Raw genomic sequence first — 19,770 nt, forward strand, 5'->3', positions numbered from 1 at the left:
CCCCCTCCCCGCGCGCGACGCTCCACGGCCGGGCGCCGGGACCGCGCCAGCAGCGGGGGGAGCCGCGGCTCGCTCTCCACCTACTCTCCCATCCCTTTGCCCGCGGCTTCCCCGGGCCGGCCACGAGTCTTCGAACCTGTGAGTCTCACTTTCTGCTTCAGCCCTCAGGGGCCAGGTGTACCGCGGTGGGATTCGCAGCCTCCGCCCACCCACCCTCTGAGGGAGCGAAGCCCGCTCTTCCCCCTTTCCTGAGGCTCTGTGGTATTACCCAATCCTCAGTTTGGGGGAGGGGGACGGGGAGAACCGTGCTTGGCTAGGGAATGAGGGGAGATGATGGCCAATTGAAGGAACCATCCATTCAGGGGCGGGGTCGGAGGGAGGCCCGCCCTCCCTGCCCCGCCCCTCGCTCCAAACTACACTTCCCATAGTGCCCGCTTCCATTTCCTGCCGCACTGCACGCCGGGAGTCCAGACCCTCTAGGCCTTTAAGGTAGTTTAGAACTCAGAGGCTTTCATTTAAGCCGCTGGGTCCTGAAAGTTATAAACTATTACACGCCCCTGTGGTGCCCTAGATAAATGTTTACAAACCGCAGGTTAGTCTGTGGCTACTATAATATTAATCAGCTTATTACTTCAAAGTGTTAAAAATGATGTCTCCGCACAGAAGGTAAAGAACGGTCGCGGAGCCCCCTGCCAGGACCTGGGAGCCGCAGCTTCTTCCGCCCGGGCCTGGTTTCTTCCGCGGATCCTCTGCCGTCATGTCGGCTGCTATTGCAGCCCTGGCCGCTTCCTATGGCTCAGGTTCAGGGTCCGAGTCGGACTCCGACAGTGAGGGCAGCCGATGCCCGCTGCCCGCCGCCGACTCCCTCATGCACCTGACGAAGTCGCCGTCGGCCCCTCCGTCTCTGGCCGTGGCGGTGGACTCGGCCCCGGAGGTGGCGGTTAAGGTGAGTGTTGGCTGCCGATGCGAGGCGGGAACGGGCTTCTGCCCCAGAGCCGCCGCTGCCTGGGAGGGCCCGGCTGGCCTCCTCGGGTTTGGAGCTGCGCTGCTCGCGCTCAGGTCTCGTCTCCCTCCCGGGGGCGTCTTCCCTGGGAGAGGCCGAGAGCGGAGGTGAGGGACAGCCCTCCCTCGCGCCCTGCCCTCCCCTCTGTCCATCAGAAAGCGCAGGGTCGCGGGGGCGTAGTTTCTCGGGTTGGTGCGGGGCCGGCGTGGAGCAGGTGTAATCTCAGAACGTAAAGGAGACTCCATAGGGTTTCCCAGTTAGAGTTGACGTGAGCACTGGCCCGACTTTGTTTTGGTTTTGAAGAACTCCACGTTCTAATCCGCGCTGCACCACTTGTGTGGACTTCTGTGAACTTAGACAAGTCACACAACCTCCTGTTTCCTCACTTGCGCAATGGAGGTTTGATTTGATTTGACTTTTTGACACAGGGTCAGGTATCCCAGGCTGACCTCGCAACTTTCGGCAATCCTCCTGTCTCAGCCTGAGTGCTGGGATTAAAGGCGGGCGCCACGCCCAGCGTTACAATGGAGACTAACGGGATTATTGTGACGATTAAGTGAAATAATTATACAAATAAAGCTCAGAGCCTGATCTCTAGTGAGAGGGCAGTAAATATTAGCTATTGTACTTATATATGTTAATGCAGTGAAGGAAAGGTACTGAATTTAGATAACAGATGATAAAGGGAAAGATTGGGTTATATAGTTGATTGACAAATACTTGTTAAGTACCTGTTCTTTGCCAGGATCTATTCTAAGGTCTGAAGCCACAGAGGCCAGCAAGGCAGACATCCTTGTCAGCATGGGGAAGGTAGTTAATCAAACGTGACCAAATAAAGTAGTTACAGATTTAATTGGGTACTATTCAGGAAAAAAAGTGCCAGGATAGAGACTAAGGGGAGTATGACTTTGATGGGTCGATCAGTGGAGTCTGCTCTGGAAATGTGTCTTGAAAGAATGAGAACCTAGCCCACTGCAGGCAAAGGCAAGAGTTCCCAGGCATAGGTGACTGGCATACCTGAAAAAGCAGAGAGCTTAGTATGTTTGAAAAACTGAGGAAAGGTTGATAGATCTAGAGCCAGGTCAGAGCACCCACCAGCTGGTAGTAGAGCTGTGTGATCAGTTAGTTGAAGATGTAGAGACAGTGTACAAAATTCTTATGTATGATGTCCCCAAGTCTAGTGCTATATTACAGGTTTTTAGTGAGCCATTTACAAGTTTTTATTTTCTATTAATGGACATCTAACATGAAAGAATGCTTGTAATTTTATCTTTATTGCAAAACAACTCTCACCGTTTCTGTCCAGCAACCTCCTAAAGTTTGTATTCCTCTCATAGCTCTTTGGGAGCACTCTTCGCTTCACCTCCATTTTTTTCCTCAGCCCAGTGCAGTGTGGCCCAAGCCTCTTGGGAAACTTCTCCCAGAATGATGTCCCAGGCTTTCCACTCGTCAGGTTCTACCAAGTATTTGCATCAAGTGACACTGTTGAGTAGTTCCTCTTTTTCAAAATGTTCTACGTGATGTGCACAGGGCTATCCTCAGCCTCCTGGTCCCCCATTCTGCACTGTCCTTCAGTATTGGTGTTTCCCAGTCCCCCTAGTCCTCTTTGCATTTCACATATTTCCCCTTATCTTCAATGTCAGTTGACCACAAGTGGCCACTGTGAAGTGGTTAGCACATGCAGAAGTCAAGACCCCAGGATTCAAACCTGCCTTGAGCACTTACCTACATGGTAGGTTTGCGTAAGTCACTTACGTATTCCCTGCCATGTGGTCTGATCTTAGAGCCTTCTCATAGGTTTAACACTACTTCTTATCTCCTAGAATTATAAGAATTGTCATAAATCATGTGAAGCAATTTTAGTAATACCATGCATACAATAAACAAATTAAATGTCAGCTATCCTAATTATTTCCAGTTCTAAACTCCTTGCTAGCCTAAGACGCAATAAATTCTCTCCCAGGATGGCTCTTGGGTACCTCCAATGTGATGTGCTGAAAAATTAAGTTTCTGTCCCTCAGAATCCCCTTCTGTTTTTCCCATTTTGATTAATGATCCACAACCTGCCCGTTAGTGCAAGTCAAGAATGGAAAGGTCATCCTTTACCCTTCTTCCTTAGCCCCTGAAGCTACTCATTCAGCTTGCTCAAATATTTCTATCTCATAATTTTTCTCAAATCAATCCCTCCCTCTGTTTTCATCAGCACAATCTTTATAGTTTACTTATTTCTCCCAGTAATTATTCTTGACTTTTCTTTTTTCTCTCAGCCTTTGATTTTGGGTGGAGTGTCCTGCCTGTGATATTTATTTATATTTTTTTAAATTTTTAAATTTATTTTGTTTTGTTTTGTTTTTCTTCCGGTACTAGGAATCAAACTCATGACGGTACGCTTGCCAGGCAGGCACTTTGCCGCTGAGCTAAATCCCCAGCCCCTCTGCCTGTGATGTTTATCAAATGTCTCTTTGCTCTTCTGCTGCCATTCCTCAGTTCAGTTCGCCATCATTTTTCCTGAAACGAGTATATAGCTTTCTAACTGGGTTTTCTACTTCCTCCCTTCTGTCTCCCAATTCCATACCCCATTCTTTCCTTCACAGAACACCTAGAATGTTCTTTCTAAATTCTGATTTCACAGGTTGCTTCCCTTCCCAAAGACATTATACTACCTGTTAGAGAATTTCCGAGTTCCTTATGTAGCATGGAAGCCTGCCAAATTATTTTTTTTTCTGTCAAGATTTTGCACATGCTAGTGTTTCTGCCTGGAAATCCCTTGCCTTCTGACTCCCGATTCTGCTGACCTTCATTTTCAGTGTACATTTCCTTGTGTCCATCACCAGTTGCATCCCATATTATTTTAGTTCACTCTGCTCTTATTTTGAAACTCCGATGGAATACATTTGTGCTCTCCGATGTATAACAATAACTATGTTCTCGTGTAATTTTTATTTTAATGCAGTGTTGTCAGATTTTGCACCTTAGGAGTTACTATTTTAGCACCTGGCTGGTGGTACCTGCTTGTTATCCTAGCACGGGAGCCTGAGGCAGGAGGATCATTGTGAGTTTGAGGCCAACCTGGACTATATAGTGAGTTTAACGCTAGCCTAAACTATGCAGCAAGACCTTGTCTCAAAAAAAAAAAAGAAAAGCAGAAAGAAAAGAAATTACCACTTGAGAAATGTGATGAGCCCTTTTCTTTTGGCCCCAAGGGTTGCTTGTTAACTGTCTTTTTAAACTTTAAAAAATAATCCCCTGGAGGGGCTGGGGATTTAGCTCAGCGGCATAGCGCCTGCCTGGCAAGCACAAGGTCGTGAGTTCGATTCCTGGTACCGGAAAAAAACCCAAAAAACAAACAAACAAACAAAAATAATAATAATAATCCCCTGGTTTAAATTCTGTTTCTAAGTTTGAAGTTTGAAGTTTCTTCCTCTATGATACAGTATCTCTTACATTTGTCAGCTTTTGAATTTAAATCACTTTTTCCTCCATGTCTGTTAAGGGCCAAACCCATTTTTATCTGGATTTCTGTTCTTTCATCTCATCCATCTAAATTTCTATTGTAGAAATTTTTCTGTTATTTGGTACTAATTTCCAAATTCTGAGAAGAAAGAAAACCTATGCCATAAATCCATAAGTACTTTATAATAACGAGTAATTAGTTACAGTTTACTCTGTGTTTTCCTGTCTGTTTTCTTATGTGGGCACAGGACCTGAAAAGAACCAAGAAATGTTGTTTAGTGTTGTTCTCAGATTGCTTTGAATCATGAAATGATAAACCGTTTAAACTTATTTGACCCACACAGTCCCCTTCAATTACAGCACTTTTTGTGACTAATTAAAACTGAGTAGAAATTGTTTATAATTCTTTGGTAGTCCCAATTGCATGCCTAATTGTTATTGAACTCCTCATGGGTATTAAAACAAGGTTATGGCTTTGTCCAAGTTGTTCTAATTAAGTGCACAGTTAACAATCTTTTATTTGCTGGAGGGTTGTTTAGTTCTGTACTTTTTTTAGAAACCAGAGATTGGGACCTATTTATATTATTTATTAGTCACCATTGTTGCTCATTTAAAGGATAATTTTTAATTGTACTTTGTATTTAAAAGTTGACATAATTCTGCATTCAGTATTATTCAGATTTACAGTATTTGAAATACCCTTAATTGGAAAGATCTGATAGTCCACATTATAAAGTGTTTTTAGCAACTGTGCCCTGTAAAATCTACCAGGAAATGTGAATCCATTTACATCTCTTGTTCTTTTTAAGTTTGTCATTAGAATTTGAACAATAAGAGGGAAAAAGCATTCCATTTCATTTTTATGCAGTATATAAGCTATTTGTAACCTTTCATTTTATAGTAATGTGTTTGATTTTGAGCTCAAGGCAAGAGACTGTCTGTAATCAGTGAAGATTCTTGTGTGCATTCTAGGCCGATAGGCAGCTGTCATCCTTTCAGTATCCTTGCATTTGAGCCCCCTTCCTTAGTAGGAGTCTTACTGTGAAGACCATCCCTGCTCACCACCTGTCTTCACAAGGTAAAAGCCCAGATTCTCATGCTCCAAGCTCTCTTTCATCTCAGTCTCAGACCATAACTTGGGCTCAGCCAAACAGATGCACTCACCTAAACTTTTCTGTTCTATAGCTCGTCCAAAAAGAAGTAAGGAAAGAGGATCTTACATGGCAGTGATGACCAACATTTTCTGTTTCTTCAGGCCGGTAGTTTGAATAGCCAGTGTTCAGTGGCAGCGGTAGCTTTTTAGTAATGATGGTCAGTAATAATAAACCATGTCCGCACTGGATTAGTCAGTGGTATGATTGATTTTGAATTGTGCTTTCATCTTTATACTCACCCTGTATTTCTGCCTTCCTCTCAAAGCTGAATCTCTAGCCTTCTTAGCAATTCTAAGAGGAAGTCATAAGGATTAAATCCTGTTTAATCAACCTGGATAGATTTCTGCTGCATGCAGCTAAGAACTCAGACTGATATGTCTTGTCACTATGCTAACATTTTTTTTTGTTTGTTTCCATTTGGGTCTTTAATACTGTTCTGTTCTTGTTGGACCTTTAAACTCTCTTACCCTAATCATTAGTTCCATTGGAGTATGTGACTTAATCATGGTAATATTTATTTCACAGAAATGCTTTTAAGATTATACAAAATAATGTGTCCGCCTTGGTGCTAGATCAGTAATGTTGTTGAGTTCTTTTTTTTTGGTAGTATACTCTTTTAGCATACTATTTACTGATTGATTGACTGATTGATTTGTAATTGTTTGTCTGCCCCACTAGAATACGTACTCCACAAAGACAGTTACCTTGTCCATTTCTGTTGGTGTAGAATAGTACCGGACACATAGTAGACACACAGTATTTATTGAGTGAATAAATGAGTCTGAAGTGCTTTATGAAGGTGCCCGTTCCCTAAATACACAAAGAAAATACAAATCAACTATGGCTCCTATCATTCCCTGCATCTCCAAATATCTCTGTTTCACCTCAAAGATAGTCCTTTTTTCAAAAGTGAATCTTCCAATTCTTTGAAAGTTGGTATCCTTTTTCTTCCTCCAGGATAACCAGACCTTCAGTTTCCCTCTTTCTCCTGTGCTTCTCCCTGCTGCCTCTTTTCTTTTTGTGGTATGATTGCTTTATTGACTTAGTGTTTTCCTAAGGACGAAGAAAAACAGTTTTATCCTATTCTTTCATCTGATACCACATCTCTTCTGGTTTGGGTGTTTGTTTTTTTCTTTGTTTTCATTTTGTTTTGTTTTGTTTTTTAACCACCAGAAGTCTTGGGGAAAGTAAAGATTACTACTGTATTGCCTTTTCTGTCCAAGTCTTCATTTACACTAATCCCTGGTAACTCTTTCCACAGTCCACCTCAGTACCAAAAAACAGAGGTTTTATGTGATGAAATTGCTACATCCAATGATTTTTGGTCAGCCTTATTCTACCTAATTTCTCTGTGATTTGCCTTTTCTTCTGTTTAATTTAACAAAAATTTATTGAACATGTGTTAAATGCCCTACATTCTACTAAGCAATGAGAGTATAAAATGTAAATAAAAGCCATGTGCAACAAATAATATATTACCAGTGCTGTCAGGAACACATTATTTAGGACTGTGAACAGAAAAGCAGATTTCCTGAAGGAGGAAGAGCTGGATCAGGGAAAGCAAGTAGATGACATTGTATCAAAATAATAAAGTAAATGATAGTGATGCAGTCAGAAACATTGTAGCAACATAAAAAGCATCAAAGTGCTTGCAGTCTTTTAAAAGTCAGGCATGAATGTAATATGGCAAGCAAAAGTATGGACATAGCAAATGAGATAAAGGGGTATAGTGGGCATGCAAGATCTGATGAAGCCCTGTGCTAGGACAGTGGTAGTTGGGATATGGAGAACAGTGGGTAGAAGTGTGATTGCTGGAAAAACACTCACGGTAGAATAAGACTTGGTACCTGGTTTGTTAGTAAAAGTGGAATCATGCAGGGGAACAGTATCTGCTGTAGCATAGTGTTTGATGTTGTGACATCCATACATAATGAAATTCAGTAAGTATTTGGATATGAGGATCCAGAGGCCAGGAATAGGGTCAGGACTGAAAAAAAATTTGCAAGTAGTAATTAAAGTTATGAAAATAAAAAGGTAAAGAAAGAACTCTTTTGAAACTAGAGAGAAAGGAAATTTAAGGAAGTCATATCTGATGGACTCTGTATCTCTGATTAAAAAAAAAAAAAAAGCCTGCTTTGGTTAAGGGCCATTGTAAATGCTTTAACAGTAGTAAAATTTTGGAACAATACCTGTGCCTATGGTATTGTTTTCTTCTGAGCTTTCTAGTCTTCAGTCATTGGCTGGTCTAGGTCTTTGTTTGTGATACTGCTGCTGCTTCAGTATTACTGTTGACTTTGTGAAATCCCATGTTTTGCAAAATTTGCAGGTTTCTTTACATTGCCTTTGCATCCTGTTGTTGGATGTATCCTACCATCAGCAAATGGCCAACAAAATAAAGATGATACTGTGATTGGGATAGTCCTAGGGTTTGATTGTATACTGGTGCATAGCAAATAGCTTACATCTTAGTGGAAGGTGATAGATAATAAATAAATATATGTGTCAGGTGATAGTAAATATAATGAAGAAAAATAAAGCATTATAAGAGGAAAGCAGAAAACATTGAGCAGGGACTTAAAAGGAAAGAGAACAACTTTGTAGATAGTCAAGGGGAGAATATTCCAAAAGGAGAGAAGAGTAAGTATAGAATTCTTGAGGAGGACTGTGCTTTAGCATCTTAGGAGAGTGGCAGATGTGCCACTGAGCACAGGCACAGTACTGGATGAAGAGAGGTTGCCAAGGGCTGGGGCAGATCATGAAGGGTAAATTCTTACCAGTTAGATACAGGTCCTTCATTATATAAAAGCAATTTCATAAGCCCAACCCTACTAAAATATAATTTATACATGATGTATAATTTTCTTAAAGTTTTCAAAATATAACTTGAAGCTCTAACTAAAGGGAAAGCATTTATAATTAAATAATGTATTTTGAATATGCGATTTCTCAGATAGGACAATACAGAAAGACAAAAAAGCCCTGTAAACTACATTAGGAAAATGCACCTACTTCCTGAGAACAACTGTAATGTGCCTGGTAAACCTTTATTAGGCTTTTACTTTGAGTGGTGAAGCTAATGGGGGGATTAGAGCAAAGAAGTAACATAGCCAGCAGCATAAGTGAGGCTCTGGGTGGGCAAGGACAAAAAGCAGTCAGGCTAGTTAAAAAGCTATTACAATAATTCAGATGTAAGATGCTTCAAATGTAAGATGCTGAGTTGAGCCAAGGTGATAAAAAGAGGATATGAGAAGAGGTTGAATTCTGGATGGGTATGGATGGGATGTAGAATATGGAGAAGAAATAATCAAGGATAATTCCACAGATTCTCAGCTGATTAACTGTAAGAATATAAATTGCTATTAATTCAGATTCATTGGCAAAAGACAACCAGGAGTAAAGTGAGATGTCTGTTAGACATCCTGGTAGATAAGGTATGTACAAGGCTCTAGGGTCAAGGGGGAGGTCCATGTTACAGATAGTAATTTGGAAACAGTTGTGTTTGTAAAAGGTGGTGTAACAAAAGATAGACTGCTAATGATTCTTCAGTGAAGATGAGACTTTTGTGTTCATTACTCTGGAGAATGAATTTAAGAAGGTTAAAACAGTGACATGGACTACAAAACTTTAAAAGATTCAATCCCTGTCACTTCCTGTTGTTTCCTATGAAGTACCCAACTGAGTGCCGTCTGGATACACATCTCCACAGGTTACTAAATACAAAAGGAGCTCCTATTTTGAATTTGGAACTGGAGGGTAATAGCCTTTTGAGTTAATTAAAGTGAAGAGTTAAACCCTCTTTTGTAAGGCGTTATATAGTATTATGTTATCTTGAAAAGAAAAAAATTTTAAATTATTTTTACCTGTAAAACTACCTATACATTATTTATACACATTACTTTTGTTAATCTTTGATTATTAGAATTAATTATATGGTACAAATAATCATAGAGTTGGTGTTTTAAAAGGCTGGAACACCTTCTGAATTCATTTGGCTTTCTCTTTAGGAAGACCTGGAGACTGGCGTTCACCTTGACCCTGCTGTCAAGGAGGTTCAGTATAATCCTACCTATGAGACCATGTTTGCTCCTGAGGTAAGTAATACATTCAAGGTTTTGTCCTTCGTTAAGGTATTTGAATTGTACTTAAGTAGATAAACAGCTGTGGAGTTTTTTAAAGTTTTCTCACAAAAGTATATTTAAGCTTTCAGAAAATATGACCTCCCAATCTCCCAGAATCTAAATAGTATGCTTTCTGAGAATATTTTAAAACTCCACTCACTGCTCATCTACCTACATACAAATATCTAGTAATATAGAACTATCTCTAGAAAAAGAAAATTTGAAAATAATCTGATTCTTAGATGTGAACTTAATTGATATCTTTTTCTCAGCATTGATAAGCGAATATTGTAATTAACTATAAAGAAAAAATGTTATTTATTAGCATCAATGCAAAGTATATTATAAAACATTTAGTAACAAATACACAGTATTTCATGTTATGCTAGCACAGTACTTGAAAATAGTCATAGGGTTTGATGCTCTGAGTGAAACAAAGTACTGTATTGAATTCTTTTTTCTTGGTAATAAATGGTGATAGAAAAAAATTTTAAATGAAGAAAAAAATAATTCTTATTGCCATTTAGAAAATATTTTTGAGCGGAATATGGTGGCACACACCTGTAATCCCAGCACTCAGGAGGCTGAGGCAGGAGTTTACCGAGAGTTGGAGCCTAGCCCAAACTACACAGTGAGACCCTGTTTCAAAAAAAAAAAAGAAAGAAATATCTTTGAATATTGTTCATTTGAAAAAGTCTGTAGAAAAATTACACTTCTAGATATTAAAGTTGGAGAGTGCTTGAAAAGAGAGGCCAAGGAAAGGTAATTATAGAGCTGGGCGTGGTGGTACACTCCTGTAATCCCAGCACTTGAGAAGCTGAGGTAGAAGGATCCTTAGACGTTCAAGCCTGCCTAAAGTACATAGTGAGACCTTGTCTTCAAAAAAAAAGACAAAAAAAAAAAAAAAAAAAAAAACAGAGAGAAAAGAAAAGAAAATTATAAACCAGAAACAAACAAGGCTCCAGAAGTGGGATCTTAAAGAAGCACTTTAATGATAAATGTGAGAGCTGTATCTTACTGTATTTTAGTGAGAAATGAGGTCTTTTTCCATATTTTTCATTTTGTAGGACATAGTAATTGTCCTTTTTTGTGATATATCAGGATCCTAGAGCTATTTCATATACTTGGCCTGTCTAGGTTTCACTATGTAGTTACATAAAAGTTCACCATAGCCAAAAATGTCAGTGTTTATGTTTAGATAGTACTTCAGCTGTTCTCTGACTATGCAGCAAGCAAAAATCTCATTCATATGCTCTGAGGCTGTGGTATATTTTAAATTTTATTTCATTATTTCTTAAATTCTTCTTGTTTGTTGAACTAAAGGCAGTCTCATATCCCTTGGCAATATTTTAGTTGGCCCATATAGTATTGTTATAGTTCGGGGTTTTTGTAAGGGGAACAATATAATACAAGACACATATTTTATGTCAGCTTGTCAACTTGTAACACCTAGCTGAATTGAACCAGGTGGTGCTGGGTGTGGGAGGCCCATCTGAGGACTGCTGCTGGAAGCATAAGAGGCAGAACTGGAGAAGAAGAAGGGGGGCTGTTGGGAACTAGTAGAAACTTTGGGGAGCTTGTTGGAAGCTGTTGAGAAGCTGTAGGGATCTGTTGGGTTTTCCTTTTTCTAACCAAGCAGTGTCTCTAAACACAAACAAAATGCAGATTAACTTTCTGCCAAAGCACAGTATACTACCTGGGATCCAGCAGCCAAATGCAGTTCTTCTAATAGAAGCCTCCTGAGCTTCATCGTAACTGGTAGCATTTCCATCAGTACCCTGATTTTCCAGGCTCCAACCAGAGTCTCCAATATAGTTTACAGCATACAGAAGCTGTCTCTTTGGCGAATCTGTCAAAACTTTTCCATATTAATTCCAAAGGCTCTCAAGTCACATGTCCAGGCAACACCACAGTAATAACCCCACTCTTGGTACCAATTTTTTTTATAGTTCGGGGTTTTTGCAAGGAGAACAATATAATTCAGGGTAAATATTTTACAAGGTTATTTATAATAGTCACCCAAAACATCATATACAAAGAGTGTGCAGGAAATCTGTCCACACATTAATGACCAAAGAATCCAGACAAGGGCCTGGATCCCATACCAGTGTCCTGCATGAGTCCAACTGAGGATCTAGAGCCCGTAATAGTGCCTACCACGAGTCCAACTGGATGCCTAGAGCCCATGACAGTGTCTCATGCAGGCCTGTTTCATGGATCTGCACTGGCAAGGCCCAAAGGTCAGTGGCAGAAGCTAGAAGGTCTGTGCCAGCGGGATGAAGGATCTGTGCTAGCAGGCTGAGGGATCTGCACTGGAGCCAGGAAGCAACACTCAAAGTAAGAACCAGAGCTCCCTGAAAAGTACTACAGCCATTCTCAGCAGCAGTGGGGTCCCAAGCTCCTCTGATGAGGAAAGCTGAGTTCCCATCAGGAAAGCCAATGCAGCAAGCTTCTCCAGGAGGCTGAGCAGTGCACCACCAGTTATCAATCCAGTACAAGTATATAACGTTCTGATACTAACTTATTTTTCATAAATCTGTTCTTAAATTTTGAAATATTCTGTGTTACTAAAGTATTACTGTGTTGCATTGTAACTTTCACAACTCTCAAGTAAAATTCAAAAGTTAAAATTTTTATGGTGATATTGATGAGACAGTAGGCCTGCCATTCTCTAAGATTATCAGTCTTTTAGTATTCTATTGGTTTTTTTCCTCATGTTATTGAGCCTCACCTTATATGCACAAAATTTATGTTAGGAACACTTCCATACTGACAGTTTTAAAAAGGAGTGATGGGTTGTAAAAGAGGAGAAAAATTAGAATTTCCCTGGTTGCCAAAAGAATCAGTGATATAATAAATTATGAACTCTTTGTTTTATGACTAGGATCTGAATCATCTGGCAAAATCTGGAAAGGTATCATGAGCAACTTGGCTAGATTATAAATTCAAGTTACTATGTTTTGAGGATCCACTGTTAAAAACAAGATCTAACCCCTCTATTCAAGGTAGTATTTGCCAGAAAGGATATTCATAAGTGTATTTCTTAAAAAGATAGAGATTAGCCTATTTCCTATAATGCCTCTAAAGTAGGATTCAAGTTTAATGGAAAGATTATATGAGATTGTAAAGATAAACAAAAATTCTCTGAGAGAAGTACGTAGTAATATTTTAAATGGGCTGTACAATCCAGATGAAGAACATGAGATTTGGAGTTAAACAGCCTCCATCTTAACTCTAGTGTGATCTTGGATATTCTTAGTTTTCTCATAGGTAAAATAAAGATAAATTCTACTTTGCTGAGTTATGAGGATAAACGAGAGTATATGTTGTGGTTGGGAAACTCTGGCACAGAGTAGGTAGTTCGTATTGTTGAGATTATTAATTGAGTAGGCTTTTATGAGGAAAGATTACAGCAGAAAGGAACAGCTCTGGCCAAAGCATAAAAGGTCTGAAGAACAAGGGAGTCTTAATCATAATGGAGGTAGGGAGATAAGACCAGAATGGTGCTTTGCATGCACAAGCACTTTGGGAAGCAAGGTAAAGAGCGTGATCTTCATTAAACAGATAATAGATTTCTGAGATTCTTACAGTGATATAATCAAACTGAATTTTTAGGAAGGCTTATCTGGTAATGGTTTGCAGGATACAAGAGAACAGGGATAGAGTCTAATAAGTTAAGAAAGCGGTATCATTTCTTTTGGATATATTTCTAAAAATACAATTGCTAGATCATATTGTTGTTTTAATTTTTTGAGGACCCTCCATGCTGTGTTGCCCAGTATCAGAACTAATTTACATTACTACAGTAATGTGCAAACATTCCCTTTCTCCACGTGTTTGCCAACACTTGATATCTTTTTTCTTTTTAATAGTAGCCATTCTAACAGATGTAAGGTAATATCTCATTCTAATGCTGAACATTTTTTCATACACTGTTACTATATTTTCTCTTGAAGAATTTCTATTCAGGTGCTTTGCCTAATTTTAGTCAGTTTTTTGTTTGTTTTCTTGCTATTGAGTTGTTTGAATTCCTTATGTATTTTGGATATCAACTCTTAATCAGATATATAGTTTGCAAATATTTTCTCCATTATGTATGTACATTTTATATAGGGACATTACAGTTGTAATTCAATATCATTTTAGCTAAAAATTTAAATACCTTAAAAATGTTATATAGTCATGTATGTATTTATGAATATATAGGCATATACCGATGTTATATGCTCACATATATTGGTATAAAACATCTGAACTCAAATTAACTCAAACTTAGCTACCAAAGCTTGAAAAGAAATATTTGGAAATCAGTTTTGTATATTGTTTATGTAGTTTGTTTTGTTCTTCAACCCCCAATGCTAACACAGTTGCATATTCAGAGACCAGGATGTTTTTTGAGTATTTGGGGGGACCTGAGTCCTGATGAATAGGTTTCTGCCTCCCTCTCTTGTCATAAATGTCTTTGAAGTCAGGTCCAGTAACTGCCAATAGCCAGACAGGTAAAATGAGCCTGAAATAGATGGATCCTCCTCCCGCCTAGCATGCTCTATCATTAGAAGATGTTTTTTGTTGTCTCAGCTCAAATTTAAATAAAACAAAGCACATTTAAATTTTAATATTGCTTTAGGTATATTACTATGTGTAAAATGCACTTAGCTTTAATATATGGATCTATATTTGTATAGAAATTGCAGCTCTTTAACACTGACAATTTCTTTCTTTTTAAAGGTATGATATATATATATAGCCTGTGGAGGAACTGTTCTGTTTTTATAAAATATTAATAAAATAAGACTGTGGAAATTGCAGTCTCCTTTTCTGAATGCAGAATTACCTATGAGTACAGAGATTGGCAATGTATGTGACTGGGAGTAACAGTAAGGGCAATGGGGATTTTTTTTTTTAATTAAGATTATTGGTACCATTTAGATATACATAATGATCATATTCATCATACAGAATTTGTACCTGTATATAATATATCTTGGTACCTTTTTTTCCCCATTACCTTCCCCTCCCTTCGCCCCCTCTTCCCCTCTGTACTTACAAAACTTTGTTTCCATTTTATCCTTCTTTTCTCATTTTCTTTTCCCTTTCTTCCTTTCTCCCTGCCCACTCCCTAGTTCCCCTTTCCTTTTTAACAATTTCTTTCTATATCACAGTACCTGTTATTCATTTGGGTTCTTTTTTATATTTTCAGTTTCTCACACTAGAGAGATAATTCAACAATGCAAGTGTCCAATTTATTCCACTTTAGAGTGTGGTCTTACAGTCCATCCATTTAGCTATAAATGTCTCAGCTTTATTCTTCATGGCTGAGTAGTACTCCATTTTATTTAAAAAAGCATCTTTTTTCTCCATTCATCAGTTGATGGGTATTTGAGTTGTTTCCAAAAGTTAGCTATTACACATGGGTGATGGTGTACACATGGGTGTGCATATATTGCGTGGTGTGATGCTTTCAACTCTTTGGGGAAGATACCAAGAAAGGGAATAGCTGGGCAAATGGGACCTCTTATTATAGTTTTTTTTCCTTTTTTGAGGAATCTTCACACTGATTTGCACAGTAGTTGCACCAGTCTACACTCGCACCAACAGTGGAGAAGGGTTCCTTTTTTTTTTCCATAGCCCTGCCAGCATTTGTTACTGATTTCTGGATAATAACCATTCTTTATGGTGTGAGATGGAGTCTCAGCATTGTTTTAATTTGCATCTCGCAAATGGCTGGTGATGTTGAACACTTTTTGTATATTTATTTGCTGTTTCTACTTCATCTGAGAAATGTTTATTCATCTCAGATGTCCATTTTGAGGTCTTTAAATTTGGTGGTCTTGATTTTTTTCAGTTCTTTATATGTTCTATATATAGTCCTTTGTCTGAGAAACCACTGGCTAAAGTTTTGGGTTGTCTTTGTACCCTGTTGGAGATTTCTTTTGCTGTGCAAAGGCATTTTAATAAGATGGGATACCAGTTGTTGATTCTCTGTAGTATTTCCCATGCGTTCTGGGTTTTGTGCCTATACCTGTGTCTTCAAGAGTTCTATTTATGCTCTCTTCTGGTAGATTTAGTGTTTCTGTTTTAATATTTGGATCTTTGATCCACTTTGATTTTAGTTTAGTGCGTGGTGATAGACATGGGTCTAGTTTTAGTCTTTGACATGTGGAAAGCGAGTTATTCCAGCACCACTTATTAAAGAGGCTATCCTTCTTCCAGTGACCATGTTTGGCCCTATTGTCAAAGGTAAGGTGGCTGAGTGTGTTTGTAGTTGTTTCTGCATCTTCTAATCTGTTCCATTGATCCTCAAGTCTGTTTTTCTGCCAGTACCATGCTGTCTCTATCACAGTAGCTCTATAGTATAATTTCAAATCAGGGATTGTGATGCCCACTGCCTTGCCTTTGTTGCCTAGAATTGTTTTTCTATTCTAGGTCTTTTCTGGTTCCAAGTGAATTTTAGGATTGTTTTCTTTAGTCTTGTGAGGTATGCTAATGGTGTTTTGATTGGGATTGCATTAAATCTGTATAACAATTTTGGAAGTATGGCCATTTTCACTGTGTTGGTTCTTCCTACCCAAGAGCAATGAATATCTTTTCATTTTCTGCTATTCTCTTCAGTGTCCTTTTTCAGAGTACTGTAGTTTTGGTGTATAGATCTTTTACTTTCTTTGATTCCTAAGTTTTTTTTTTTTTTTTTTTTTTGATGCTATTATAAAACAGGTTGTTTCCCGAAAGTCAAAAGATGAAAAAAAAAAAATACTTCATGTGACAGGACCCCGGAGAAAGACAAGGACAATTATCCTATTTGCAAACAAAGTGAACTTTAAGCTAAAACTGATCAGAAGAGACAGCCTACTGATTAAGGGAAGATAAATAATTTATATTTGTGGCTCTATAAATGTATCATAGGAAAGGTGGTTTATAATTATGATAACCAGAGATGTACTGATGTCAAAATATTTCATCAGTACAGTGGGTCTTCCCAAGTTCATATAAAAATACTCTTTTACATTCATTCACTCTATCCAAAGTGGGAAGTTCATTTTTTAGTTCACAACCCTTTTTTTTTCCACAAATTTGAAGCTATGATTGTGAATTTAAAGAATATTATGATGTGGGGCTGGGGATTTAGCTCAGTGGCAAAGTACCTGCCTGGCAAGTGCAAGGTCATGAGTTCGGTTCCCGGTACCGGAGAAAAACCAAAAAAAAAAAGAATATTATGATGTGATGACATGCTTGTCTAGAGTTCTAGCTCTACTCTACCAGTTAATAAAATGTTTGGCCATCAGTGAAAGACATCATCTTTGCCTTTTTACTTCATTTGTAACTTGAGAAGAATATGTCTAATTTAGCAGGATTTTTACACAAAGTTAAATAGTATTTGGAAAATCATTCTGGAAATTCAGAGCATTATGAATAAATAAATAATAATGGCCTTCCATAGTGTGACTTTTCAAAGTAGGAAAATTTATTTACATTTGTGATGTCTTTTTCTAGGGTTTTTTTTTTTCAAATATTTGATTTTCATTGTCTGTTTTCCTATCCTGTTTCCCTGCTGGGATTCTGATTAATCTTTCCTTCATTAATGCTTTCTCTATGCCAGGCACTGTGGTAAGTATAGATTTTGTGTCTCTACCTTTGAGGAACTCATAATCTAGTGCAGGAGAAACATACTTTCTTTTTTTTTTTTTAATTACTCTGCAGTGCCATTATTGATAAAAGATCACCAAAACTCCCCCATATCATTGTTTAGAATAAAACTAGTAATTCTCACTTATCCAGAGCAACACTGTCAAATAGGACATCTTTCAATGATGGGAATGTGGTAGCCAACAGCTACATGTGGCTGCTTAGCTCTCTGGTGAACTGGGCTCTTCTGTCCCAGGCACGGACACGCAGTGTTAATCAGCATCATCCAATTGCACTACACCATATGAAGCTAGTGTGTTTCCAAGTAGGTTAATCAGCCCTTGATTTAGAATTGAAAATACCCTATATAGTAATTTAATTGATTCTGGCTTTTATATAGTCAGAACTTACGATTTTCCTTCCTTTTTTCTTTGCTCTTTTTCTCATAATATTGCAGTTTGGACCAGAAAATCCCTTTAGAACACAGCAAATGGCTGCTCCTAGAAATATGCTTTCTGGATATGCTGAACCAGCTCATATCAATGATTTCATGTTTGAACAGCAAAGGAGAACTTTTGTCACATATGGTAAGGTTATGGTAAGACTTAAATAGTTCAAGTTAGGCCTTATTAGAAGTATGAGTTTTGCATGCCGCTTTGCCATCTTTATGAGATATACTAAGGAGGTGACATGAATTCAGTTTTACTTAAGTGTCTTTATATAACTCTGCGATAGCACTGCTGGGATATAGAACAACCATTGATCCTATTTTTATACTCATGTTTTAATGTAACATTATTATAATCCCAGGAATAACTTCTGGAACATTTATATTCTGTAATACATTTAGTTTATTGTGGAGCCAACCTGCAGAGTTCTTATCAGTGAAGAGAGTCTCATTTACTTACTCTGTACTTTGGTTTTTGGCTCCTATGTGTTTGGTATTTCTCTGGAGTCTTCACCCCTCAACAATGTATATAACTTCTGTTGTTCCCTGTTTTCCCTTTTCTCCCCCAGTTCCTGGCCTCTGCTCGTGTTACTTGGGCCTTTTCCATATGATCTCTGCAGTCCCTCTGAGTTTTCTCTACACTCTTCTGTAGAAGTGGAGAATAGAATTTTAAATAAATTACTTTAGTCTCACCATGGCCATTATTCACATGAACTTTAACTTGAGTATTAGAAACTGTGTATTAATATTTTTTAATGTTAAAAATGTTGCCGTAGTTTATGTGAGAATTTCTTGTATCATTAGATTTCAAGTTAGTTCCAGTTTGCACATTTAAAAATGTGATGTATATATTATACTGCAATAGAACGCCTTTTAGAATGGTGAGATGCGGGCTGGGGATTTAGCTCAGCGGCAAAAGCGCCTGCCTGGCAAGCGCAAGGTCGTGAGTTTGGTTCCCGGTACCGGAGAAAAACCAAAAAAAAAAACAAACAAACAACAAAAAATGGTGAGATGCGATAGTGAATTTTTTTTTAATGCATAAGACTTCACAGGTTTTTATTACTTTCTTACCTGAATTCCCAAAAGTAAGCCAGAGAATACAAATGTTTTAAAGCTTTTGTTATATATTATTAAATTGCTTTCCAAAAGAATTTTCCTAAATTATTCTACCATCCTCATGTATGAAAGTTCTCTTTCTCTTTAACAAAGAAAAATGTGATTATTTTTCCTTTGTTTATTTGATAATTGAAGTGTTATATTTCTTTATTTCAATTTGATTTTTCTGGACCAAAGAGGCTGAAGATTTTTCCACATATTAACAATATCCCTTTGCAAATTGTTTGTTATTTAGAATATTACTACTGGTAATCTTAAGGGTATAGCAACAAAATTGGTATTGTAGCCATTTCACATAAAACTACCAAAAGGAAGAAAGTAGGCATTAACTCCATTGAAAAGGTAAAATGGAAAATAAACTTAAAAAGATAGATGAGCATGTTTAAGAATTGCAGTGGAGATATATTCATTTATTTGTGAGTAGAAGGGTAGAAAACTAGCTTGACAGAAAGTCTGTAATGTAAGAGTTAGATCTTGTTCTATCACTGACTGATTTCTGGTAGGATACATGACTAAGGATTTCTCTTATTCATAAAAGGAAAGTAATGTTGTGTACTAGTTACCTGCGGTAGAGTGGGCGAGAGTGGTAGTAAGATTTTTGCCACAGAGAATGCAGAACAGGAGGAAAGTGTGAGTTCCTTTCCTCAGGAACAGTACTATGGCCAGATGAGTTGGGATGGGTTGCCTACACAGAGCTGAGAAGGACCAAAGACATCCTTCCTGCTCTCTTCTTCCAAACATACCACACAACACCATTTTACATAAATCTCCTTTCAAAGAATTTACACTCTAGATAAGATTTCATAGTTGAGTTGGGAATTTTTAACTCATGACATGTTGAACTAAATTTTATAT

At 38.2% G+C, this 19,770-nt stretch overlaps 2 protein-coding genes across 2 annotated transcripts in view; one reads left to right on the plus strand and one right to left on the minus strand.

The window, feature by feature from the left end:
• Positions 1 to 332, minus strand: part of Wasf1 (WAS protein family, member 1) — a 73,384-nt gene extending 73,052 nt beyond the window's left edge. The window contains exon 1 of the mRNA XM_005377883.2: positions 137 to 332. The gene's annotated coding sequence lies outside the window, so the exon portion shown is untranslated. The remainder of the gene's footprint in view (positions 1 to 136) is intronic.
• A 126-nt stretch (positions 333 to 458) lies between these two features.
• Cdc40 (cell division cycle 40) overlaps positions 459 to 19,770 on the plus strand; it is a 40,781-nt gene continuing 21,469 nt past the window's right edge. The window contains exons 1-3 of the mRNA XM_005377882.2: positions 459 to 946; positions 9,615 to 9,701; positions 17,809 to 17,938. Coding sequence (XP_005377939.1) covers positions 758 to 946; positions 9,615 to 9,701; positions 17,809 to 17,938 — 406 coding nt within the window. The 5' untranslated portion in view covers positions 459 to 757. The remainder of the gene's footprint in view (positions 947 to 9,614; positions 9,702 to 17,808; positions 17,939 to 19,770) is intronic.

The sequence above is a fragment of the Chinchilla lanigera genome, unplaced genomic scaffold (genome assembly GCF_000276665.1).
Source record: "Chinchilla lanigera isolate Chin_1 unplaced genomic scaffold, ChiLan1.0 scaffold00010, whole genome shotgun sequence".
Taxonomy (NCBI): domain Eukaryota; kingdom Metazoa; phylum Chordata; class Mammalia; order Rodentia; family Chinchillidae; genus Chinchilla; species Chinchilla lanigera.